Source organism: Mytilus californianus, unplaced genomic scaffold (genome assembly GCF_021869535.1).
Source record: "Mytilus californianus isolate M0D057914Y unplaced genomic scaffold, xbMytCali1.0.p SCAF_1, whole genome shotgun sequence".
NCBI classification, from domain to species: Eukaryota; Metazoa; Mollusca; class Bivalvia; order Mytilida; family Mytilidae; genus Mytilus; species Mytilus californianus.
The window spans coordinates 141,034,724-141,062,300 of record NW_026262581.1 but is presented as its reverse complement, the minus strand read 5'-3'; the positions used below and the strand labels follow the sequence as shown (position 1 = coordinate 141,062,300).

The 27,577-nt window shown below is 33.3% G+C and overlaps 1 protein-coding gene across 1 annotated transcript; it reads right to left on the bottom strand.

The window, feature by feature from the left end:
* Nucleotides 1-27,244, bottom strand: LOC127737547 (putative defense protein Hdd11-like). Its single transcript, XM_052248384.1, has 5 exons — nt 27,000-27,244; nt 14,655-14,860; nt 10,908-11,074; nt 4,104-4,195; nt 1-536 (listed from the first exon to the last, which is right to left on the bottom strand). Exons 1-5 carry the CDS (start codon nt 27,047-27,049, stop codon nt 341-343), a joined length of 711 nt encoding a protein of 236 aa, XP_052104344.1. The 5' UTR covers nt 27,050-27,244; the 3' UTR covers nt 1-340.
* Between the last annotated feature and the right edge of the window lie 333 nt (nt 27,245-27,577).

The window sequence follows — 27,577 nt, the reverse complement described above, 5'->3', positions numbered from 1 at the left end:
TTATATTACAGAATTTTAATAATTAAACTAATACAATTGAAATTGTGTTTATAAATAGTCAAACATGTATATAAGGTAAACATTGAGAGAAAAGAAAACTAACTTTCGAAGAAAGGTTAATTATTATTTTTATTATAATTATAATTGTCAGACCTTCAGAGCTGTATACATATTTAGCAGAAATCAATCTCTCCACTCTCTGAATAAGGCCCATTTCAGAACAAAATTCTCTTGAAAAATCAAATTTTGAGATATAAGAATATCAATTCTGTTCATATCAGTTCAGGAATAAAATTTTGATGTTGTGACAGTATTCCATCCCTGAATATAATAATCAATTTCAATATGAATGATATATAATAAATATGTAAACAGTCAAAGCAAGTACAAGTAACTTCGACAGTTTATGTATTGTGGCTGAACAAATGGTTGGTGGTTCAATACATATTTCGGGGGTGACCGAACTTCCAGGATCCATAATGAATTCTGATACAACATTCATCCAAAAGGTTCTCTGGCGCCTAGCAATCGTTGCTCTGTAAATGAATAACATATAAAATATCAAATACTTCCATATCATCTTTAATATTAAATTTCTTTAATAATATTGTCTGTAATGCAGTTTTGATTTTGTCGCCATTTTATCCTGGAGGTCCTGGTTTTGTACTTTTTTAGTGCAGAACTGTTATGCACTGTTTACAGTGCACTAGTAAAGAAACGGGATTGGTAAAATCTCGAATTGACTTTGTTTATATCTTAATCTATAAATGCTGCAAAACCTTAGGAGTTGATAGCAGGTAGCTATTACATATCAAGACTATTTAGAGTTTGACATATATTAAACATGTTTAAGACATGTATATTTATGTTTAAGACATGTATATTTATGTTTAAGACATGTATATTTATCTTTAAGACATGTATATTTATCTTCAATGGGAAAAACTCATCAATGATACCTGCATTTTTTCATGATCTTGTCTAAACTATAACCTGGATTTTTTCTTGTCTAAACTATAACCTGGATTTTTTCATGATCTTGTCTAAACTATAACCTGGATTTTTTCATGATCTTGTCTAAACTATAACCTGGATTTTTTCATGATCTTGTCTAAACTATAACCTGGATTTTTTCATGATCTTGTCTAAACTATAACCTGGATTTTTTCATGATCTTGTCTAAACTATAACCTGGATTTTTTCATGATCTTGTCTAAACTATAACCTGGATCATGATCTTGTCTAAACTATAACCTGGATTTTTTCTTGTCTAAACTATAACCTGGATTTTTTCATGATCTTGTCTAAACTATAACCTGGATTTTTTCTTGTCTAAACTATAACCTGGATTTTTTCATGATCTTGTCTAAACTATAACCTGGATTTTTTCTTGTCTAAACTATAACCTGGATTTTTTCTTGTCTAAACTATAACCTGGATTTTTTCATGATCTTGTCTAAACTATAACCTGGATTTTTTCTTGTCTAAACTATAACCTGGATTTTTTCTTGTCTAAACTATAACCTGGATTTTTTCATGATCTTGTCTAAACTATAACCTGGATTTTTTCTTGTCTAAACTATAACCTGGATTTTTTCTTGTCTAAACTATAACCTGGATTTTTTCATGATCTTGTCTAAACTATAACCTGGATTTTTTCATGATCTTGTCTAAACTATAACCTGGATTTTTTCTTGTCTAAACTATAACCTGGATTTTTTCATGATCTTGTCTAAACTATAACCTGGATTTTTTCTTGTCTAAACTATAACCTGGATTTTTTCTTGTCTAAACTATAACCTGGATTTTTTCTTGTCTAAACTATAACCTGGATTTTTTCATGATCTTGTCTAAACTATAACCTGGATTTTTTCTTGTCTAAACTATAACCTGGATTTTTTCTTGTCTAAACTATAACCTGGATTTTTTCATGATCTTGTCTAAACTATAACCTGGATTTTTTCTTGTCTAAACTATAACCTGGATTTTTTCATGATCTTGTCTAAACTATAACCTGGATTTTTTCTTGTCTAAACTATAACCTGGATTTTTTCTTGTCTAAACTATAACCTGGATTTTTTCTTGTCTAAACTATAACCTGGATTTTTTCATGATCTTGTCTAAACTATAACCTGGATTTTTTCTTGTCTAAACTATAACCTGGATTTTTTCATGATCTTGTCTAAACTATAACCTGGATTTTTTCTTGTCTAAACTATAACCTGGATTTTTTCATGATCTTGTCTAAACTATAACCTGGATTTTTTCTTGTCTAAACTATAACCTGGATTTTTTCATGATCTTGTCTAAACTATAACCTGGATTTTTTCATGATCTTGTCTAAACTATAACCTGGATTTTTTCATGATCTTGTCTAAACTATAACCTGGATTTTTTCTTGTCTAAACTATAACCTGGATTTTTTCTTGTCTAAACTATAACCTGGATTTTTTCATGATCTTGTCTAAACTATAACCTGGATTTTTTCATGATCTTGTCTAAACTATAACCTGGATTTTTTCTTGTCTAAACTATAACCTGGATTTTTTCTTGTCTAAACTATAACCTGGATTTTTTCATGATCTTGTCTAAACTATAACCTGGATTTTTTCATGATCTTGTCTAAACTATAACCTGGATTTTTTCATGATCTTGTCTAAACTATAACCTGGATTTTTTCATGATCTTGTCTAAACTATAACCTGGATTTTTTCTTGTCTAAACTATAACCTGGATTTTTTCTTGTCTAAACTATAACCTGGATTTTTTCATGATCTTGTCTAAACTATAACCTGGATTTTTTCATGATCTTGTCTAAACTATAACCTGGATTTTTTCATGATCTTGTCTAAACTATAACCTGGATTTTTTCTTGTCTAAACTATAACCTGGATTTTTTCTTGTCTAAACTATAACCTGGATTTTTTCATGATCTTGTCTAAACTATAACCTGGATTTTTTCATGATCTTGTCTAAACTATAACCTGGATTTTTTCTTGTCTAAACTATAACCTGGATTTTTTCTTGTCTAAACTATAACTTGGTTTTTTTTATGATCTTAACCTGGATTTTTTCATGATCTTGTCTAAACTATAACCTGGATTTTTTCATGATCTTGTCTAAACTATAACCTAAGTCCGGACAATACAGATCACATGCACTGTGTTGTACTAAGGGTGACAACTCTGAAAAGCAGATATTCATTTGTAGGTTTTTCTAACAGACGAGAAAGAAAGACAATCTAACATAACGTGAAAAATACTTTTCAGTCACATTTGAGCAACATAACTGACATTCATTGTTTGCTATAAGGTTCATTCGTTGGAGCGTGGCACTTATGGGCATAAAATTCGTTCTTGCCAAAAATTTTACCTTATTGAGCGAAAGTCGTCGATGTTTGATAAATTTCACTGCTTATACGTTTAACAATCACAATTGATTATTACATGTTTAAAGTGCTCTTTTCTAAAACATTGGATAGTTGTGTATTTGTCGTTTTGTTACCATAAAGCTTATTAAGGATATTAACGTTTATATTTCCATTTGCAAAATGGTCAAGTCCGCAGTCTGTAGAATAATTTCGATGTTTTCTATATATTTCCATTCATTACATTTTGAAATTATTATTTCATTTAGGATAATTTTAGACAATCGATTTTCAGACAGGTTACAATACTTTCATTCAATCTCCGTTTTTATTTTACAGAAATTGTTCTACCTTATTAAATGCTATGCATTATCTTTGAATTTAATTTTACATTTAATTTATCTAACGCTGCAAAAACAACGTTTATCTTTGCAACATCCAAAATCTAATTATCTATCAAAACTGCAAATTAATGGTTTAATAGACGATTTACTAACTTCTCCATGGTAGAACATTACGTTGTCATGACATCATCAAACTTTAGTTTCACTTTTTATTTGCTCTAGGGCTTCTCTTGAATATGAATTTGCTTGTATATAAAGTCCCTACAACTACGCAGAAATCATGTTTAATATAATTAAAATCACCACTGGTGTGATGTAAATAAAGCAGCATTAGCAACACATACTTTAGTTACATATTTCAATATTTATGTAGTATGCAGAAAAACCCATACCTAATAAACAGTGGACCTTCTGTCACTGGGGGCGCTTTCCAATAAAATGTCCTGTTATAGATATGCGCATGTGCCATGTGGCCAACTGTATCCTGTAAAAGAAGGATGTGTCGTAGGTCATAAAAAAAGTACAATTATATTAGATGGTGTGGTGTCAACGTTTTTTTCTTTTTGCAAATATAGTCTTATTTCAAATTGCATTTATACTCAATTTGGAATCCTAATCCTCTCTTTACCACACATATGGTGTTGGTCTAGCAGACGAAAACTCAAAATATAGTTAAAATTCGGTGTATTGTAATAGACAATAGTTTAACATGGTTATTGCCACAGGATGTAGTTGTATTAGAGATAATTGTAACAGAATGTAGTTATATTAGGGGTAATGCCACAGAATGTAGTTATATTATTGGTTAATGCCACAGAATATAGTTATTGTAGGGGTAATGCCACAGGATGTAGTTACATTAAAGAGAATTGTGACAGCATGTAGTTATATTAGGGGTAATGCCACAGGATGTAGTTATGTTAAAGGGAACGTGACAGAAAGTAGTTATATTAGGGGTCATGCCACAGGATGTAGTGATATCATGGGGTAATGCCACAAATTGTAGTTATTTTTAGGGAATCACTGAAGCATGAGTGGAGCGAGCCCCCTCTTAGGCAGTCAGTGGGCCCCCTTATGAAAATTTCTGGATCCGCCACTGTATGGCGTAATGCCACAGAATGTAGTTGTTTAAGAGAGAATTGTGACAGACTGTAGTTATATCAGGGGTAATGCCACAGGATGTAGTTATATTTGGGGTAATGTCAAAGGATGTAGTTATATTATGGGAATGCCACAGGATGTAGTTATATTAGGGTTAATGCCACAGAATCTAGTTATTGTAGGGTTAATGCCACATGATGTAGTAACATTAGAGAGAATTGTGACAGAATGTAGTTATATTAGGGGTCATGCCACAGGATGTAGTGATATTATGGGGTAATGCCACAAAATGTAGTTATTCTAGGGGTAATGCCACAGAACGTATTTAAATCAGGGGTAATGTCACAGAATGTTGTTGTATAAGAGATAATTGTGACAGAATGTAGTTATATTAGGGATAATGCCAAAGGGTGTAGTTATATTAGGTGTAATGCCACAGGATGTAGTTATATTATGGGTAAATTCCACAGAATCTACTTATTGTAGGGGTAATGCCACAGGATGTAGTTACATTAGAGAGAATTGTGACAGAATGTAGTTATGTTAGGGGTCATGCCACAGGATGTTGTGATATTACGGAGTGATGCCACAAAATGTAGTTATTTTAGGGGAAATGCCACAGAACGTAGTTATATTAGGGGTAATGCCACAGGATGAAGTTGTATTAGAGAGAATTGTGACAGAATCTTGTTATATTAGGGATTATGCCAAAAGATATAGATATATTAGGGGTATTGCCAAATGATGTAGTTATATATTAGGGGTAAAACCACAGGATGTAGTTATATTAGTGGTAATGCCACATAATGTAGTTATATTAGGTGTATTGTTATAGACAATAGTTAAAACATGGTTATTGCCACAGGATGTAGTAATATAAGGTTTAATGCCACTAAATGTAGTTATATTAGAAATATTTTATAGATAATAGTTAAAACATGGTAATTACCACAGGGTGTAGTTGTATTAGAGAGAATTGTGACAGAATCTTGTTATATTAGGGATTATGCCAAAAGATATAGATATATTAGGGGTATTGCCAAATGATGTAGTTATATATTAGGGGTAAAACCACAGGATGTAGTTATATTAGTGGTAATGCCACATAATGTAGTTATATTAGGTGTATTGTTATAGACAATAGTTAAAACATGGTTATTGCCACAGGATGTAGTAATATAAGGTTTAATGCCACTAAATGTAGTTATATTAGAAATATTTTATAGACAATAGTTAAAACATGGTAATTACCACAGGGTGTAGTTGTATAAGAGAGAATTGTAACAGTTATATAAGGGGTAATGCTACAGGATGTAGTTATATTAGGGGTAATGCTACAGGATGTAGTTATATTAGGGGTAATGCTACAGGCTGAAGTTATATTAGGGGTAATGCCACAGGATGTAGTTATATTAGGGGTAATGCCACAGGATGTAGTTATATTAGGGGTAATGCTACAGGATGTAGTTATATTAGGGGTAATGCTACAGGATGTAGTTATATTAGGGGTAATGCTACAGGATGTAGTTATATTAGGGGTAATGCTACAGGATGTAGTTATATTAGGGGTAATGCTACAGGCTGAAGTTATATTAGGGGTAATGCTACAGGATGTAGTTATATTAGGGGTAATGCTACAGGATGTAGTTATATTAGGGGTAATGCTACAGGCTGAAGTTATATTAGGGGTAATGCCACAGGATGTAGTTATATTAGGGGTAATGCTACACAATGTAGTTATATTAGGGGTAATGCTACAGGATGTAGTTATATTAGGGGTAATGCTACAGGATGTAGTTATATTAGGGGTAATGCCACAGGATGTAGTTATATTAGGGGTAATGCTACAGGATGTAGTTATATAAGGGGTAATGCTACAGGATGTAGTTATATTAGGGGTAATGCTACAGGATGTAGTTATATTAGGGGTAATGCTACAGGATGTAGTTATATTAGGGGTAATGCTACACAATGTAGTTATATTAGGGGTAATGCCACAGAATGTAGTTATATTAGGGTTAATGCCACAGGATGTAGTTATATTAGGGGTAATGCTACAGAATGTAGTTATATTAGGGATAATGCTACAGGATGTAGTTATATTAGGGGTAATGCTACAGGATGTAGTTATATTAGGGATAATGCTACAGGCTGAAGTTATATTAGGGGTAATGCTACAGGATGTAGTTATATTAGGGGTAATGCTACAGGCTGAAGTTATATAAAGGTTTATGCCACAGGATGTAGTTATATTAGGGGTAATGCTACAGGATGTAGTTATATTAGGGGTAATGCTACAGGCTGAAGTTATATTAGGGGTAATGCTACAGGATGTAGTTATATTAGGGGTAATGCTACAGGCTGAAGTTATATTAGGGGTAATGCCACAGGATGTAGTTATATTAGGGGTAATGCTACAGGATGTAGTTATATTAGGGGTAATGCTACAGGCTGAAGTTATATTAGGGGTAATGCCACAGGATGTAGTTATATTAGGGGTAATGCTACAGGATGTAGTTATATTAGGGGTAATGCTACACAATGTAGTTATATTAGGGGTAATGCTACAGGATGTAGTTATATTAGGGGTAATGCTACAGGATGTAGTTATATTAGGGGTAATGCCACAGGATGTAGTTATATTAGGGGTAATGCTACAGGATGTAGTTATATAAGGGGTAATGCTACAGGATGTAGTTATATTAGGGGTAATGCTACAGGATGTAGTTATATTAGGGGTAATGCTACACAATGTAGTTATATTAGGGGTAATGCCACAGAATGTAGTTATATTAGGGTTAATGCCACAGGATGTAGTTATATTAGGGGTAATGCTACAGAATGTAGTTATATTAGGGATAATGCTACAGGATGTAGTTATATTAGGGGTAATGCTACAGGATGTAGTTATATTAGGGATAATGCTACAGGATGTAGTTATATTAGGGGTAATGCTACAGGATGTAGTTATATTAGGGGTAATGCTACAGAATGTAGTTATTTTAGGGGTAATGCTACAGGATGTAGTTATATTAGGGGTAATGCTACAGAATGTAGTTATTTTAGGGGTAATGCTACAGGATGTAGTTATATTAGGGGTAATGCTACAGGATGTAGTTATATTAGGGGTAATGCTACAGAATGTAGTTATTTTAGGGGTAATGCTACACAATGTAGTTATATTAGGGGTAATGCTACAGGATGTAGTTATATTAGGGGTAATGCCACAGAATGTAGTTATATTAGGGTTAATGCCACAGGATGTAGTTATATTAGGGGTAATGCTACAGGATGTAGTTATATTAGGGGTAATGCTACAGAATGTAGTTATATTAGGGGTAATGCCACAGAATGTAGTTATATTAGGGTTAATGCCACAGGATGTAGTTATATTAGGGGTAATGCTACAGGATGTAGTTATATTAGGGATAATGCTACAGGATGTAGTTATATTAGGGGTAATGCTACAGGATGTAGTTATATTAGGGATAATGCTACAGGATGTAGTTATATTAGGGGTAATGCTACAGGATGTAGTTATATTAGGGGTAATGCTACAGGATGTAGTTATATTAGGGGTAATGCTACAGGATGTAGTTATATTAGGGATAATGCTACAGGATGCAGTTATATTAGGGGTAATGCTACAGGATGTAGTTATATTAGGGGTAATGCTACAGGATGTAGTTATATGAGGGCTTATACAACATGATGTAGTTATATTAGGGGTAATGCCACAGAATGTAGTTATATTAGGGGTAATGCTACAGGCTGAAGTTATATTAGGGGTAATGCCACAGGTTGAAGTCATATTAGGGATAATGCTACAGGATGCAGTTATATTAGGGGTAATGCCACAGAATGTAGTTATATTAGGGGTAATGCTACAGGATGTAGTTATATTAGGGATAATGCTACAGGATGTAGTTATAATATGGGGTAATGCTACAGGATGCAGTTATATTAGGGATAATGCTACAGGATGTAGTTATATTAGGGGTAATGCTACAGGATGTAGTTATAATATGGGGTAATGCTACAGGATGTAGTTATATTAGGGGTAATGCTACAGAATGTAGTTATAATATGGGGTAATGCTACAGGATGTAGTTATATTAGGGGTAATGCTACAGGATGTAGTTATATTAGGGATAATGCTACAGGATGTAGTTATAATATGGGGTAATGCCACAGAATGTAGTTATATTAGGGGTAATGCCACAGAATGTAGTTATATTAGGGGTAATGCTACAGAATGTAGTTATAATATGGGGTAATGCTACAGGATGCAGTTATATTAGGGGTAATGCTACAGGATGTAGTTATATTAGGGGTAATGCTACAGGATGTAGTTATATTAGGGGTAATGCCACAGAATGTAGTTATATTAGGGGTAATGCTACAATATGTAGTTATATTAGGGGTAATGCTACAGAATGTAGTTATATTAGGGGTAATGCTACAGAATGTAGTTATAATATGGGGTAATGCTACAGGATGCAGTTATATTAGGGGTAATGCTACAGGATGTAGTTATATTAGGGGTAATGCTACAGAATGTAGTTATAATATGGGGTAATGCTACAGGATGCAGTTATATTAGGGGTAATGCTACAGGATGTAGTTATATTAGGGATAATGCTACAGGATGTAGTTATATTAGGGGTAATGCCACAGAATGTAGTTATATTAGGGGTAATGCTACAATATGTAGTTATATTAGGGGTAATGCTACAGAATGTAGTTATATTAGGGGTAATGCTACAGAATGTAGTTATATTAGGGGTAATGCTACAGGATGTAGTTATATTAGGGGTAATGCTACAGAATGTAGTTATATTAGGGGTAATGCTACAGGATGTAGTTATATTAGGGGTAATGCTACAGGATGTAGTTATATTAGGGGTAATGCTACAGGATGTAGTTATATTAGGGATAATGCTACAGGATGTAGTTATATGAGGGCTTATACAACATGATGTAGTTATATTAGGGGTAATGCCACAGAATGTAGTTATATTAGGGGTAATGCCACAGAATGTAGTTATATTAGGGGTAATGCTACAGGATGTAGTTATATTAGGGGTAATGCTACAGGATGTAGTTATATTAGGGGTAATGCTACAGGATGTAGTTATATTAGGGGTAATGCTACAGGATGTAGTTATATTAGGGATAATGCTACAGGATGTAGTTATATTAGGGGTAATGCTACAGGATGTAGTTATATTAGGGGTAATGCTACAGAATGTAGTTATATTAGGGATAATGCTACAGGATGTAGTTATAGTATGGGGTAATGCTACAGGATGCAGTTATATTAGGGGTAATGCTACAGGATGTTGTTATATAAGGGGTAATGCTACAGGATGTAGTTATATTAGGGGTAATGCCACATAATGTAGTTATATAAGGGGTAATGCTACAGGCTGAAGTTATATTAGGGGTAATGCCACAGGTTGAAGTCATATTAGGGATAATGCCACAGGATGTAGTTATATTAGGGGTAATGCCACAGGATGTAGTTATATTAGGGCTAATGCCACAGGATGTAGTTATATTAGGGGTAATGCAACAGGATGTTGTTATATTAGGGTTAATGCCACAGGATGTAGTTATATTAGGGCTTATGCCACAGGATGTAGTAGGCCAAAATTGCTCTGATGTCTGATGGATTTTTGGCCTTTTAGTCGCAGTAGGAAGATGTGTCGCAGGATGAAGTTGTTATGGGTTTTTCCGCCATCGTTGTAATTTTAAAAGAGGGGTTTTACAAAAGCTTGTAGACCCTGAGATGGTTTGCAACAGGCTGTTGTTGTAATTGGTGGTATGTTACAAGTTTTGATGTCTACTGATGAATATTTTGTTCTTTTGAATTGTTTTGTTCTAGCAAAGACCTCAGCATTCGTTTGATAAATTTAAAGTAATTATGGCATGACAAGTGGTTCAGTGTTCACTAGATACCTATCATTCAAATGTTAGGTTCCAGCACAAAGTTTTGTTTGCCACGTTAAACATTATCAGACGAAATGACCCAAATTAATAGTGTTATTTTAATTAAGAACAATTCTTGACGTAAAATAATGTACTTCACTTACATCCAGATTAGTACAAGAGATCGTTGTTAGAAAATCTTCTCCAATATCAAGCATAAAGTTGCCAACTGCCACATCTGTGTACTTATGGTCACAGTTACCACGGCGAACTTGTAAAAGCATTCCCTCGTAAAAAGTGTAGCCATGGTCACCATTGGCATATACAAATACTATAAAAAAAAAAACTTTTTTTTAAAATTCTATTTGGTTTGTTATCAATTCGTTTCTTATTTTTCACTTCGGTAGAAAATACTTAAAGACCAATAAAAAATCATAGGTCAAAGTAGATGGATACAACTAATAAGCATTCTGAAGGTATGGCATACATATGCTGTACAATATCAATTTAGGTGAGAAAAACTAGAACAAAATCCAAACTTAATCTATTACTTTTAATGATTTGATATATAAGCAATTGATTAAGACATAGCAGAACAAATTGAGGAAAGCAAATATTGTCAAGCAACTATATCCAAGGAATGCAACAATCATTCAACCGAAACGAAACCCATACTTAAACTGTTACTTCTCATGACGAGATTGCTGCGATTAATTGTTTTAGTATGAACTGTTTCACATTTTGTCCTGCATTTTATAGTTTACTATACAGTAAATATTTAGCACTTTGCTTAAGGCCGTACGGTGACCTATAGCTACTTACAACAATGACATTTAGTCTCTGGGTGATAATTGTCTCATTGGCAATCAAGCCACATCTTCTTATCATACAATGTGGTAGTTTTGTGAAAACTCAACACTACCCCTTTTTGTCTGAATCGGTGGACGAACAAACTAAAAAACGTGCAATAAAATCTTACCAGATTCGGAACATCAGTATTAAAGAATACCGATATTCTCCTACATAAATATAAAAATATTCAAATATTTCAGTAAATTCAATGATGTTCAAAATACTTGACGATAATTTTAAATCAAATTCACATTGTAATGACACCTAAAGACTGGTGTATTAAAATATGTTCATCTGGAACTCTCCCACTAAAACACATGCTGACAGTGGGGGAAGTCTGGAACTCTCCCATCCAGCACTAAAACACATGCTGACAGTGGGGGAAGTCTGAAACTCTCCCCTCTAAAACACATGCTGACAGTGGGGGAAGTCTGGAACTCTCCCACTAAAACACATGCTGACAGTGGGGGAAGTCTGGAACTCTCCCACTAAAACACATGCTGACAGTGGGGGAAGTCTGGAACTACTTTCATCCAGCACTAAAACACATGCTGACAGTGGGGAAGTCTGGAACTCTCCCATGCAGCACTAAAACACATGCTGACAGTGGGGGAAATCTGGAACTCTCCGACTAAAACACATGCTGACAGTGGGGGAAGTCTGGAACTCGCCCATCCAGCACTTAAACACATGCTGACAGTGGGGGAAGTCTGGAACTCTCCCATGCAGCACTAAAACACATGCTGACAGTGGGGGAAGTCTGGAACTCTCCCATCCAGCACTAAAACACATGCTGACAGTGGAGGAAGTCTGGAACTCTCCCATCCAGAACTAAAACACATGCTGACAGTGGGGGGAGTCTGGAACTCTCCCATCCAGCACTAAAACACATGCCGACAGTGGGGGAAGTCTGGAACTCTCCCATCTAAAACACATGCTGACAGTGGGGGAAGTGTGGAACTCTCCCATCCAGCACTAAAACACATGCTGACAGTGGGGAAAGTCTGGAACTCTCCTATCCAGCACTAAAACACATGCTGACAGTGGGGGAAGTCCGTTTGCCAGCCCGAGATGTATAAATACGCGCCAGATCCCTATGAGGAAGTTATAAAAAGCTTGGTCTAAGGATATTGTGAGGATCCCTATGAGGAAGTTATTAAAAGCCTGGCGTAAGGATATTATGAGGATCACAATGAGGAAGTTATTTAAAGCCTTTTGTAAGGATATTATGAGGATCCCTATGAGGAATTTATTAATAGCCTTTTGTAAGGATTTTGCCTCTTTTTCTGAACTTTAAAGAAAAATGGCAACATCTTGATCTTTTTAAAGAGGTCATGTCAGAAAGTACTGAGCTTTGAATGGAAAGTAAAAAACATCATTAAATTTGTGTTAAAAGTACGTAGATGTAAGCTTCTATTCGTCATCATTCAACCTTCAACAATGAACAAACCCCATATGTTCATCTGGAATTCTCCAGTCTAACACTAAAACAAATGCTGAAAGTGGGAGATGTCCGTTTCCAGCGCGAAATGTATAAAAACGCGTCCGATCCCTATGAGAAAGTTACTTAAAATAATAATTTTAAATCCTGGTGAAAGGCGGGGGGGACTATTTCTGAACGTTAAAGAAACATTTTAACAACTTGATCTTTAAATGATGATCAATATATCAGACATTCATAAATTTACTTTTATAAATTGGTCAATATTCGGTTAATAGACCTTAAGATTGCTGTTAGATGTTGAAATTTACTAAATATACTAATCGTTGAGAACGCCGCTGCAATTTTTAGGGAGTTGCGCACAACAATTATAATTATCTTTTGAATTTGAAGTTTTGCTTTTTACTATCTATACCAATATACATGTATGTATGATCTAGTAAATAAATATTCCTCTGAAACGGTCATTTAGATCTTAAGAACTGATTTTCCGAACATAAAATGTTAAAGCTATATTCTAAGGTTTTTTTTTATCCCGGCGAATCGAGTATCGTCAGATATTTCGCTTGTAGAAAATCAAGTCCTTTCTGTTAATTTATAATTTTCATTGCAATTGTATTGCTCATGTTAATGTCAGCAGCTGAACAGATATAGACGGAACAGCTAGTGAATATTCTATTGCTACACATTTTATTGTTACAAACCGTTCGTTGAAGAAGACTTTTTGTTTGTTTTCTGTTTTCCCTTTTGATTATTCTAACAAATAAAATGTATACACGTATCATCAAAACAGTTTGGTAATTTACCGACATATACATATGAAAACTGCAATAAGAGTAAACATAGCTGACATATTTATTTCCCATTCTTAGCAGATCCGTTCAGTTCGGAATTGTCGTTTAGTACAAAACCGATGTACTTATGATATGATAGCTGTTAACATAATATACATATTATTTGAACTCACTGACATTATGTACTATTCCCTTTGATATATACATTCTTTAGGGTTTTAAAAACTTTCTGATCACGACCCTGTATATGATTTCTATAGAGAAGAAGTGTCTTAGTATTTACAAATGATTGTAACTTCATCTTTTTTACTTGGATTTAATAAATTTGTTAATTTATTTCATACATCAACAACGGAATTTAGTGAAATCTTTTTCGGCGTAAAATTTATGTTAATTTTATATTCTACAGATGAGAGGTAATATCATTTCTTTCAAAGATAACTAACTAATGCATATACAAATACAGTAATTTAGTTTTGAAAATGCGTGCGTTAATTTAAAGACAAAAGTGTTGTGTTATATTTATATTTCTCTGATTAATTGCTGGGACTATTATACTTATATAATAGTCCCAGTTAATTGTGAACTTTGATTTATCAATGCATCGTTGAACATGCTACCATGCATTGTTATTTAAACTCACTTCTAATACTTTCTAGTTAAGAAAAGGCTTTAATTTTGAAAAGACATCAGAACAATAGTTTAAGTTAGAGAAACAATGGATAAGCGTTGGTTTATCATGAAAACAAACCATTCGCCCTCCAAGCTCATGGTTTCTTTTTCAAGAGCCAACGCGAATCCATTGTATCTATAATACATATTACCTTCAATGACCGAATTAGCTGTGTAGGTCGTGCTGTTGATCGATATTTTGTAAGGAGATGATACTGTTTGTGAATAGGCCTTATTTCCTTCTGAATCTAAATGTCCTACTGGATTCATGTCTACGCATGCTTGACCTGGTACGTATAACCCATGGCTACTGACGGAAGCCACCAAAAGGCAAATTATCAACAGGCTCACTGTCATACTAAAAAGAAAAGGCATAATATAGTAAACGACTATCGAGAATGAATGATCTGAAGTGGACATCGATTGTTCGTCTACATTGTTAAATGTATTAAGTAAATATCAAATTATTCACGTGAACTTTCAGGGGCGGATGCAGCCATTTTTAAAAGGGGGAGGAGGGTTGGGGGGTTGGGGGGGGGGGGGGTTGGGGGTTTCCAACCCAGGATAAAGGAGGTTTCAACCATATGTCCCCATTCAAAAGCATTGATCGTCAACAAAAAAGAGGGGTTCTAACCCACAGAACCCCAGCCCCCCCCCTTTCTGGATCCGCCACTGCCTTTTGTCTAAGTAGATTAAACGACTATCGAGAATGAATGATCTAAAGTGAACATCGATTGTTCGTCTACATTGTTAAATGTATTGAATATCAAATTATTCACATAAACTTTCAGGGGCGGATCCAGCCATTTTTAAAAAGGGGGCAGGGGGTTCCAACCCAGGATAAAGGAGGTTCCAACCCTATGTCCCGATTCAAAAGCATTGATCGTCAACAAAAAAGAGGTGTTCCAACCCCGGAACCCCCCCCCCCCCCCCCTCCCCCTGGATCCGCCACTGTCTTTTGCTAAAGTAGATACAATCATAATGCTCGATATGCTCTGTAGATAGCATTGTTCATTAAGAAGCAATGTACTCTATTGCTTTTATACGTTTTCAATAGCTGTTTTAGTAAGTGATGCTGCTTTAAGCTTTTATCATAGACTTGGGTAAGCAGGGGTGAGGGTAGGGGGAGTAAATGTTTGGACAACAGAATTCGTTCACAAAACAACTTGTTTGAAAAACACTTTCATTAGAAAATGTCTTCTGCTTGAAGCATGAAAGTTGACAAAGATATCCAATTACATCTTATCAAGGGAAATTGTTAAGATTTAGTCGTTATAAATACAAGCACTTCGAATAGGATCTAAATGTTTATTGTTTGTTTTTTTTTTATTAATCAAGATGAAACTAAATGCTTCTACTCTAATGAAGAACGTATATTTGACAGTTTGATTTGTACAGTTATTCTCACGCTTTACTGTTCCATATCTAAATATGGTGACAGGTTATTTTTGGTGGGGTTCTTGTTGCTCAGTCTCTAGTTTTCTATGCTCTGTTTTGTATACTGTTGTCTTTTGGTCTTTTTCGTTTTTCTCCATGACCATGGCGTTGTCATTGACATATGGTTCAGGTATTTCACATCCCATTTTTTATTGTAATATTCTATACAAAGCACAAAAATGTAGTCATTCACCTCAAAAGCTAACCAAACCTTCAAACAGACTTATTCAGAGGGGATAAAGTTATGATACGGTGGTCAAGTCTTTAAAGATGGCATTTTTTTTAATTGATATTGACTCACTCATACGGTCTTTGCATCGGAAATAATCACATTTATGCTAAAACCAGTTGTTATCATGATACGGGTTATGTTCTCGTAATGATATTAAACCACTAACGGAAGGGATTGTGCTTGACTTTTATATGATGAAGACATAATCTTTCAATCAGTTTAATTGAGATCTGGAGCTGGCATGTCAGTAACTGCTAGTAGTCCTTTGTTAATTTATGTTGATCATTGTCATTTTGCTTAGTTTCTTCTGTTACCTATTCTATCATTGGACTCGGACTTCTTTTAAACTGAGTTTTACTGTGCATATTGCTGTGTGTTTGTTTATTCCACATTGGCTCGAGATATAAGAAATCTTAAGTAAAGCGCTTTTGGCGTTTCAATCTCGATTGAGATGAGAAATCTTAAGTAAAGCGCTATTGGCGTTTCAATTTCGATTCGGATGATAAATCTTAAGTAAAAGGCTTTTGGCGTTTCAATCTCGATTGGGATGAGAATCTTTAGTAGAAGGCTTTTGGCGTCTTAACCTCAGTTGGGATGAGAAATCTTAAGTAAAAGGCTTTAGCGTCTCAGTCTCGATTGGGATGAGAAAATTTAAGTAACAGACTTTTAGCGTATCAATCTCGATTGGGATGAGAAATCTTTAGTCAAAGGCTTTTGACGTTTCAATCTCGAAGACGTAGTTGTTATCTTTCTTGTATCATGAATCAAATGTCTTTTAGAAATCTTGCAAAAAGAGTAGAATTAAACGAGAAAAAAATACATATTTTGAAAGCAGTAAGAATTGGTAGAATTGGTAGAATAACAAATTGGGTCTCCAAAAAATGTACAGATGGATACTGCAGTATCCTGTTGAGATTATAATCGACAAAATAAACGTGGCGGTTTTGACTTGTTTTTAATAAAAATAACAAGATGTATACATCAGTTGTTCTTAACACAAAGTGCACATCTTAATAAAATGTTATCTTGACGTTTAAATTATTTCATATTTATGTTAAAATAACAATTTCTTTCATAATTGAATAGTCTATAGAGCATGACAAGTTATACATTTATCGAGTCAATCTATCCAACTTCCTTTTTATTATACAACTTACCCAAATATGAAAATTTTGAAGAAAACCGTGATGAGTTGAAAAAAAACCCAGAGATTTAAATTGCATTTAAACAAGAAAAGAAACACTTATGCATCTCGGTATTATAATGAGTTCGCAAAGAATATGTAAATCATTTTCTTAGTCGACACACATTCCTTCTACTTTTTTACCGGAATGATATAGAATGGAATTCATAACAGCTTGAATATGCGTACTCCAATATGATAAGATAAGATAATGATTATAAGTGTCACATATTGATCGTACAAGTAACTATACAAGTTCAGTACACAAAACAGTTAAAACAAAGATCAATACCCAACCTATATAGACTTACGAGATACTAAATTTACAATAAAACACACTAAAATATATAATTTATAAATTATTTACAAGCACATATTTAATAACGACATAAAAAAAATCCACATTTGACACAAGTAAAAACCTTTATGAAAATGGTAATGTTGTGATAATATAGTAAATACCATTGTCATTATCTTTTAAAAATAAAATCAAAGTATTTAAAATTGGGTATTAAATGGAGACTATCACATTAACCTTTATGTAAATTACAAAAATATACAAAGAAAGAAAAAATAATACTGATGATAAATAAATAGTTTGCAAATCATAATTCCATAAAAACTTTTCCTAAGAAAAAATCTATTCAATGTATGAGCTAAAAAAGTGTGTATGTATTTACAGTTCATAAGCGCAATAAATCTATTCTCTGTGTTAATACTGACAAAGTCATCAATGAGTTCTAGTGATTTTTGAAAAAAGTTCGTATCTGATGGCTGTATATAAAGGACAAACCATTAAAAATGTATTTCGTTTTCTACAGAGTTCGTATTACAAAATTTGCAAAGTCTATCATTTAATGGTATCTGCGGTCTGGAATATCGTCACGTCTCAACAGCTAGCGGTAGTGCGACGCTTCAAATGATGCCATTGTACGTCTGACAGTTTGTGGAAGTTGGCATGTAATGTAGTTTTCGGTTTCTATCGTCGTCTTATATAAGCGGTACGTTCTTTTAAAATTTATTGCCATTCACTTTGTTTTTATCATTGTTCAAATCTTGCAGAAATTGGTTTTGATCTAAATTAAGCAACTTGTCGTTGATAATGCGTGTTGTTGTTTTCACTCTCAAACCAACGTTATTGACCGTATCAGAAACGTCTAGTTCGTTTATACATTTGTTTACTTGTGAGTGCCAGCCTTTTCTACGACGCGATGCCCAATTTGCAACTTTTGAAATCAGCCTATCATCATCTGCTCGGACTAATTTGCATTTTAATCGTATGCATGACAATTTTTGCTTAGTATGACAAGATGTTAGTCCTAGGTCACCACGCACAGACGTATTAGAAGTTCTTTTTCCCACTACAAGGAAATATTTGGATGCTTAAGTCTAAACATTATTTATCACATTGTAAGATTTTGTTCCTCAAATACCACTGCCATAATATAAAATCGGTTCCACCATCGATGTGTATTTTTATGGTAAACATTCCAAGTCATACCTCCCGCCGAAACGAATTTGCCAAATAGGTCACCAAGAGCTCTACTAGCCGATTTCGCAAGCTCCTTTACAGCTTTATTCAAAGCTAAGTGTTCATCGAACCAAAGTTCCAAATATTTATACGAATCTGCATAGTCAAGGTCGTGATTTCCACAGGAGAACGGAAAATCGTATGTTGTTGATTAACCTTGATTGTGTTTGTCATTGACGATCGGTGACCATGATTTAACTTAATTAGAGTCTGTCAGGGCCCTTTCGGTGGTACCGTCTACACATTTTCATTCATAGAATAAAAGATTTTTGCATAAAGTTTATGTTTTATATATACTATATAAGACGCAATTCTGTTTACAATAGTTATTTGAAAAAAATAACTTTCTCCAACAAAAAGATAATTTCATGAATAATTTGTTATTTTCAAGAACATGACAAGTGTTTTATAATTATTTAATATCAACTTAGGTGACTTATAGGTCCATTCGGCCGTGTGTATTCATATTTATCAAATATTATATGTTTATAATCTGATAAATGTGCATATTTACACATGTCACTATAACAAATAATTTACTTACTATACTTTGATCACATCAAATAATTTCATTCGAAAGAATAATAAAAATTATTTACATCTTCATTTTTTTCTGTGCACAAAACTTAATTTTGTGGCTCATTTATGATAAAACCTACGAGAAAAATATTTGTAAGGTATAAAAATTTGAGATTAACCTACATCATGATACAAAAGTTATCATAAAACATGTGTGAATAAAAGTATGTAGTGAAAATACACAAAACACATAGAAATAAAATAAAATATGAGCAATATAGCATATTATTACAGTATAAAATGTGTAGGTCGATTTTTTTTTATAGAAGATATAAAATATATTTAAAAGAAATAATAGAATATGAAATATAGTTTAATATTTTGTAGTAGTTCTCCTCATGATTAGTGCATAGCAGTCAAGAACTTTACGTCACCACAATGCAGAGGTCATCAAATTGCGGTCGTTTAGAACCACCTAAAAATATCATAATAAGCGCACAGCAACAAGGGTTTAGACATTGCTACTGTGTAAAATTCATCAAGAGACGATGCTCTAGAACGCACTACGGAAAAATTCTAAAGTTCAAATGATAATAAAAAGAAGGTGCTTATTTTATATTATCTGAGATATAGTAACTATCGAAAAAGGAAGATTTAGATGGATTTGTTTGTGTCAATTCCATCAAAACTTTTCATATTTCTTAATAGATATGCATAATTCTGAAAATAATGTCTCATCTTCATTATTCATAAACCAAATCAGTTTTTTTTGTGGGGTCTAGTTTTTAAAATACTTGCAACAATTATTTATCATTGTTATCATATCTTTTCGTTGGTCTAAAAGTCTATCACAGTTAAAAAGATATATTTTATGATGGTATGATACTAAACCCCTAACGGGAGGGATTGTACTTGATTTTCATATGATGAAGACATAATCTTTCAATCAGTTTAATTGTTACCTATTCTATCATTGGACTCGGACTTCTTTTAAACTGAGTTTTACTGTGCGTATTGCTGTGTGTTTGTTTATTCCACATTGGCTCGAGGTATAGGGGGAGGATTAAGATCTCCCAAAACATGTTTAAACCCCCCCCCCCCCCCCCCCCCACTCCACATTTTTGCGCCTGTCTCAAGTCAGGAGCCTCTGGCCTTTGTTAGTCTTGTAAGTTTTTTAATTTTAGTTTATTTATATGTTTTGGAGTTTAGTGTGACGTCCATTTTCACTGAACTAGTACACAATTTTATTTAGGGGCCAGCTGAGGACCACCTCCGGGTGCGGGATTTTCTCCCTGCGTTGAAGACCCATTGGTGGCCTTCAGCTGTTGTCTGCTCTTTAGTCGGGTTGTTGGCTCTTTGACATATTCCCCATTTCCATTCTCAATTTTATTTTTTACAGAGTTTGTCTTTAGTGCCGTGTGGAGACAGTAGAGTGCCTCCCCGTGCTTCAGGTTTATGCTCTTATAATATACTAGTTAATGGAGTGTGTGTCCGAGCGAGAACATCCCTATGTTCATTACTTTAGGAATATTTATTCAAACCACAGTTTTCACTATTCAGCCCCATTCTACTATTAAGTCAGACGTCAGACGCTACCCTGATATACCCTGTCTTTTGTTTTTTGTCCTCAAGTTTTGTTGTTAACGTATTTTGTCGGGTACTTAATGACGGATAGCGTTTGACGTCTTTTGCCAAACAGTTTTATCAATTTTTATATTCCTGTGTGCTGGTTCATATTCTGGACGCCATTCTTTGCTCCTTTCAATTGGTAAAACAGATAACAAAAAACAACTCATGAAACTTCGATATGAAAAAATACTTAATACTAAACTCGTTCAAAGGGAATCTACACGTCTCAATCTTCAAAATCGATTATCTAAAAATACTACAATCGCTAACATTTTAATAACACAAATCGTGGTAACCCTTCTATCTATAAGTGTCATGTCAAAAATTGACTTACATGTCCCCGTCTTTCCACCAACAATACGGTAAGGTCCACGTTTAATGGTCGCACATTTGTCCTAAATTTTGAAACTGATATTACTTGAAAAACTAACAGTATTATATATTTACTCACATGAAACAAACCGGGATGCGGTATTCAGTACGTCGGTGAAACTGGACGATATTTATCTAAACGCACTCAAGAACACCTTTATCGTTTTAAAAGACCCCATAAATTCAAAAGTATCATTTATCAACACCTTAAGAAGCACAATCATCCTTTTAAATATTTAACAGTTCAACCTCTAGAAGTAGTAAATAAGCAGCCTGGGGAATCTCATTCAAAATTTGTACGATCACGAAAAATAATTGAATTAAATTTGATTAAAAAATTACAGACAGTCCATCCTCTCGGTCTTAACGACAATATCATGGGAATTGGTATTATATCTAGAACAGATTATGTTAACATTTTGGATATAGTTTCTAAAACAGTACGTAAAAAACGTTCTCATGGGCGTAGAATAAATCGCAATCAAAGAAATTTCGTAATAACAATACAAATATTTCGGACCTAATTTCTATTTCAAAAAGCAACGGTAGACACTATCTATTAACCAAGCTCTGTTCTTTGCCTGTTAATAAATTACATCAAATTTTGGAGGAATGCAACACAATTCATATTGCAGTCCTAAGTAGGAAATCGTCCAAATTATAATTGCATATTGTTATTCTAAATTGTTTCCCAAAATTGATCGCCCTGAAGATCACAAAAAACATTTTGTTAAAATTAAATATGTCAATAAAGGTTTTGATTTTGTAAATATTGCTGGTATTTTTAATGATCATTCTGTTAAAGAACAAATTCCTGGCTATTTTGATAATATTGAACTCCCTCTTATTTGTTATGTTTACAAAAAATCTACCCGGAAATATGTGTTTAATACAGCGAAGTGTGTAAAGATGTTAATATCAGTGACAATACACCTACCTCATGAAATTGCAGTAAATCCGAATACATTTATGGCCCAAGTTCCCATGTTATAACAGGAGACCTTAACATCGTTCGTGACCGAGAGTTGAAATCATTCCTCGGTAAAGGACCTAAATATTGTCCCCCGTCAATTATTAATTGGAATGAGTGTCGTAACATCATCCACGACTCACTCCGTACTTACTGCTCTAAAAGGATAATTCGAGAAAAAGCTGACAAGAAATCATTAGATTCTTTTTTTTAATTCGGTAATGAAAATAGTTGATATACGTATTCAACATTTTAAAGATCATTTTACTCCAAACAACAACTATAATAGCCCAATATCCCGTGTCAAACATAAGCTAAAAGAACTCGCCAAGGAATATATTTTTGTCCCGGCTGATAAGGCTGCTAACAATATCATTATTGTTTGACGTAAATTTTACATTGATGTTCTACAAAAGGAAATCACGAATTCACCAACATTCCAACTGACTCCATTTTCGGAAAATGACATCTGTAACAAACATAAACTTTTAGCTACCTCTTTACCAGCAGAACCAAATACAATGAAAGTTCCAACTATGTACTGGCTTCCTAAGCTGCACAAAACTCCTTACAAATATAGATTTATTTCGTCTTCAAGCCATTGTTCCACTACTAAACTATCTATTCTACTGACTAGTACACTTGGTACAATCAAAAACCTGGTAATAAATTGTTCAAATAAGGCCTTTGAAAATAGTGGAATTAATTACTTTTGGAGTGTCAAAAATTCGTTGGAAGTACTTGATAAATTGCATGCTTATGTTGGTGATTTCGAATCTGTTCAAAGTTTTGATTTTTCTACCCTATATAACACGTTGCCTCATGATCTTATTAAGAAAAAATTCACACACCTTATTAAATGTGCATTTAAAAAGTCGGAATGCGAATATATATGTTCAAACTCTTTTAGGTCATTTTTAAGTAACAACAAACAACAGAACTATGTCAATTGGACCTGCTTTGATACTATAACTGCCCTTTTTACTAGATAACATATTTTTGTTCGCTATGGAGATTCAGTATATCGTCAGGTTATCGGAATTCCCATGGTGATCAACTGTCACGCACCACTTATTGTGGACCTGTTTCTGTATTGTTATGAGTTACAATTTATGACTAAAATCAGCCAAGATCCATCGAAACAACATTTGATTCAAAAATTTAATAACACTTTTAGATATTTAGATGATATATTGGCTCTCAATAATGACGACTTCAGTATGTACACTAAAGAGATTTATCCTGCCGAACTGACTTTAAATAAAGCTAATACTAACAATGAACACTGCCCTTTCCTGGATATTGATATCTTTATCTTTAACGGGAAGCTTAATACCAAAATTTATGATAAAAGAGATGATTTTTCATTTCCTATTGTTAATTATCCATTTTTAGATGGTGACGTTCCCTTGTCGCCATCTTATGGTGTTTATATATCTCAACTTGTTCGATTCGCTAGTGTATGTAACAACGTATTTGATTTCAACGAAAGAAATCTCTGTATTACTGAAAAATAATAACACCATGGTTTTCGATATCACAAACTAGTCAAAACATTTACTAAATTTTATCATCGGTACAAGAACATCATTCGTAAATATAAATCAACATGCAGACATCTTATACGTTCAGGTATTTCACATCCAATATTTTATGGTAATATTCTTTACAAAACACAAAAATGTCGGCATTCACCTCAAAAGCTAACCAAACCTTTAAACAGACTTATTCGGAAAGGATATAGTTACGATACTGTTTTCAAGTCATTAAGGATTGCATATTTTGGTATTAATATTGATTCACTCATAGGGTCTTTGCATCGGAAATAAACACATTTATTCTAAAACCAGTTGTTGGCATGATACGGGTTATGTTCTTCTCATATATTTTATGATGGTATGATACTAAACCCCTAACGGGAGGGATTGTACTTGATTTTCATATGATGAAGACATAATCTTTCAATCAGTTTAATTTGAAGTCTGGAGCTGGCATGTCAGTAACTGCTAGTAGTCCTTTGTTCATTTATGTATCATTGTCATTTTGCTTAGTTTCTTTTGTTACCTATTCTGACATCGGACTCGGACTTCTTTTAAACTGAGTTTTACTGTGCGTATTGCTATGTGTTTCTTTATTCTACATTAGCTAGAGGTATAGGGGGAGGGTTGAGATCTAAACATGTTGAACCCCGCCGCATTTTTGCGCCTGTCCCTAGTCAGGAGCCTCTGGCCTTTGTTAGTCTTGTAGTTCTCCTTCTGGATGGTTATTGAGATATTTTTCCCGATCTTTCAAAAAGATGATTTGAAGTTTTCTGTTGTCTATTGGTTTACCGCTGTCAGAGGATGTTAGACGATTATTGATCAGTGAAAAAATTTCAATTGTATAAAACTTCCGTTGTCTCCAATTTAAAAATAAGACAAGAATAGCTCCATTGTTTTCTTGAATATCTGATGTAAGTAAAATTTTAAGTTTGGATGATAAACAATTATTTAATGGATTATAAGCATCACCATTTTTTTTGTGCAGACTAATCACATTGTGAGTGTAGGTTTTTGCAAGATTGTAGAAAAGCAATAATATATTTCATTTCATAACAAAGTTCACTGACTCAGTAAATTTTAAAAAAATATTACATATACCTAATACTAGGTTTGACAGGGGGTGACAGGGGATAGAATAATGAACCATCTGTGTAGTCCTGGAAAGGATGATCTGGACTTGATTATCAAATTGAATTGAATGAGTTTATACTATTATTTAAATTGCATGCATTGTTTAAAAATTCATTTAAAAACTTTTAAAAATGAAATTAAAAATTATGGTATTGATATTTGTTTTATAAATCAACGTAACATTATAGATATTATTTTATAACTCAGAAATGTTATTTTATTTACCCCGAAAATACAATTCTGACTCCATTCACGTGACATGTCAACACCAATGCGTTATTAAGTAAGGTTATATCATGAATATCATATAACGTAAATTAGTTTTTCTATCCGCCCTTTGAAATATTTCAATTTCATTATAAACTTTTTTAATCAAAATAATCTTATTCTTCCACACTTTGTGTCGTATGTTTATAAGAAACAACTTAATAAGATATATCTCTAATAGCAGGTATATCATAAAATAAAAGAATACTAAAGAATAAGACAAAGTATTATTATCGAGTAAAGTAAAAATCAGCTGAACGTTTTAATCACGTTCTATTGTTAAGGAGATATTAAGCTTCTCAATTATCAAAATTAGCTTTTGTCAAACTGCTATATATCCAATGAAATTTTTACGATAAAGTGTGTGGTTCAAGTTTTTTGAAACATTTATATTTTTGTCAAAGGGTCAAAGTAAATATTTTGTCAAAATTTTATGAAAATTAAACGAGCCAAATTAATTTTAGTCAAGGGGTTTGGTACCACCTCAATTTGTTTAAAATCCAAATATTGGATAGCAACCAGGACAATTTAAAAAAAAACTTATAAATATACACACAATTCAAGGCTAAACAAATCATTCAAACAAAATATCTACCAAATATCTTCTTAATAATGACTCGTTACCAAAACGTATACAAAAGACAATTTTACAAATAAAATGATAACAAAATCATGTGAGACAAGGTTGTCAAAAACATAACAAAGGAGGGGGTTTTAATGTCTACCTTTCAATATTTTCAATATAATCTTGCTGTTGGAGCTTAAAGGTAAATAATACTCAGATAAAATTGGAATGTCCGAAGAGTAATGTCTTGAACTGAAGTGGCTAACTGTGTTTTCTAAGTAATAAATGATATTTAAAAGATGTTCATAATTTCAGGAAAAGATAGCCTCCATTTTGGAAGACATGTGTGATATACCTAAACGAGATAAGCAATATCTACAAAACGAGGCTATATTTTTTTTTATCAAATACGTATTTGTAATCGGTGAGATACATGTCTGTTTGAGTACAAAATTGCATTATTCTTAAATTTATATGAAAAGGATTTTGCTTTATTACATTTTTTTTAATCTTCAATATTTCTTTATTTTTTCCATTTATGTAAACATTTTGAAATAAGGAGATATGGTATGATTGTTCACCAAAGACCAAATGACGAGGATGTTAAGGTTTAGAATAAAGGTCCCCAATGTTGTCTATGTTCTGTATTAATACAGATTCAATTAATATAATCTCTGAAATTAATGGAAGAAGAATGAACATCAATCTTAAATCATAATCATTGCTATGGTTAGGTTTACTCCTAATAATATGACAATTAATGGGAAGAAAAATGAACAACAATCTTAAATCATAATCATTGCTAGAGTTAGGTTTACTCCTAATAATATGACAATTAATGGGAAGAAAAATGAACAACAATCTTAAATCACAATCATTGCTATGGTTAGGTTTACTCCTAATAATATGACGCTTTGGAAGACTTCCGGTTGAATGGGGGATTTATAAAAATGAAAAATCGAAAAATACTTTCTGCACGCGTCAAGATTGCCTTGGCAAGGGTTAGGGTTATAAATCCTGAAAATGAATAGAGATTTTGACAAAAACTACTTCTGAAAAAATAGCTCCAACGCAATTTTTTGGCGGTCTTTCTGTACAAATTCAACCTTAACAGACTTACCTTTTATTATTTGTCAATTTACAGCTAAAGAAAACCAAACATTTTAACATTAAGTAATCCTTATTCACCTGCACACTTTCCGCTCCAACAGTTTTTACTGCTGACAGTACTAATCGAATAAACGTTTATTTCGGATTTATTTTACATTTACATGACGTTGGTGACACCCTTTTTCCTGATCATTTTTTAAATCTATTCATAATATTTTGTTATTGGAAATATATACGATTTTCGGCTTGGTAACAAACAAGAAAACTACATCAATTTCCACAGCTCCGGTAAATACCTCCTAATGTCCAATCCATGGCTGGGTCAAACCAACCGGTTCAAGTTATATTTACATGACATAATTCTATCAGCAAACAGACTTGTCATTAAATACGTACTGTCTGTACAAGCATACTGGAAAATAGCTTTAAAGAATTCCATTGCAACTTAAAATGCTTACAGGTCGTAAATAATTATATTACACCTGTATTTGAATATAGATAATGCATTTCTTTGCATGATAAGCATTATGAAATATGCACTAACAGGCTTACTCCTCAGTCGAATATTAACTGCATTAACAGTATCAA

Excerpts from the sequence above, each read along its gene's own strand:
- LOC127737547 (XM_052248384.1), bottom strand. The coding sequence starts at position 27,049 with ATGTTAAAATGTTTGGTTTTCTTTAGCTGTAAATTGACAAATAATAAA. Across the intron at positions 11,075-14,654 it reads AGCTAATTCGGTCATTGAAG|TATTTGTATATGCCAATGGT; the intron begins GTAATATGTATT and ends TTTTTTTTATAG. Across the intron at positions 537-4,103 it reads GAAGGTCCACTGTTTATTAG|AGCAACGATTGCTAGGCGCC; the intron begins GTATGGGTTTTT and ends ATTCATTTACAG.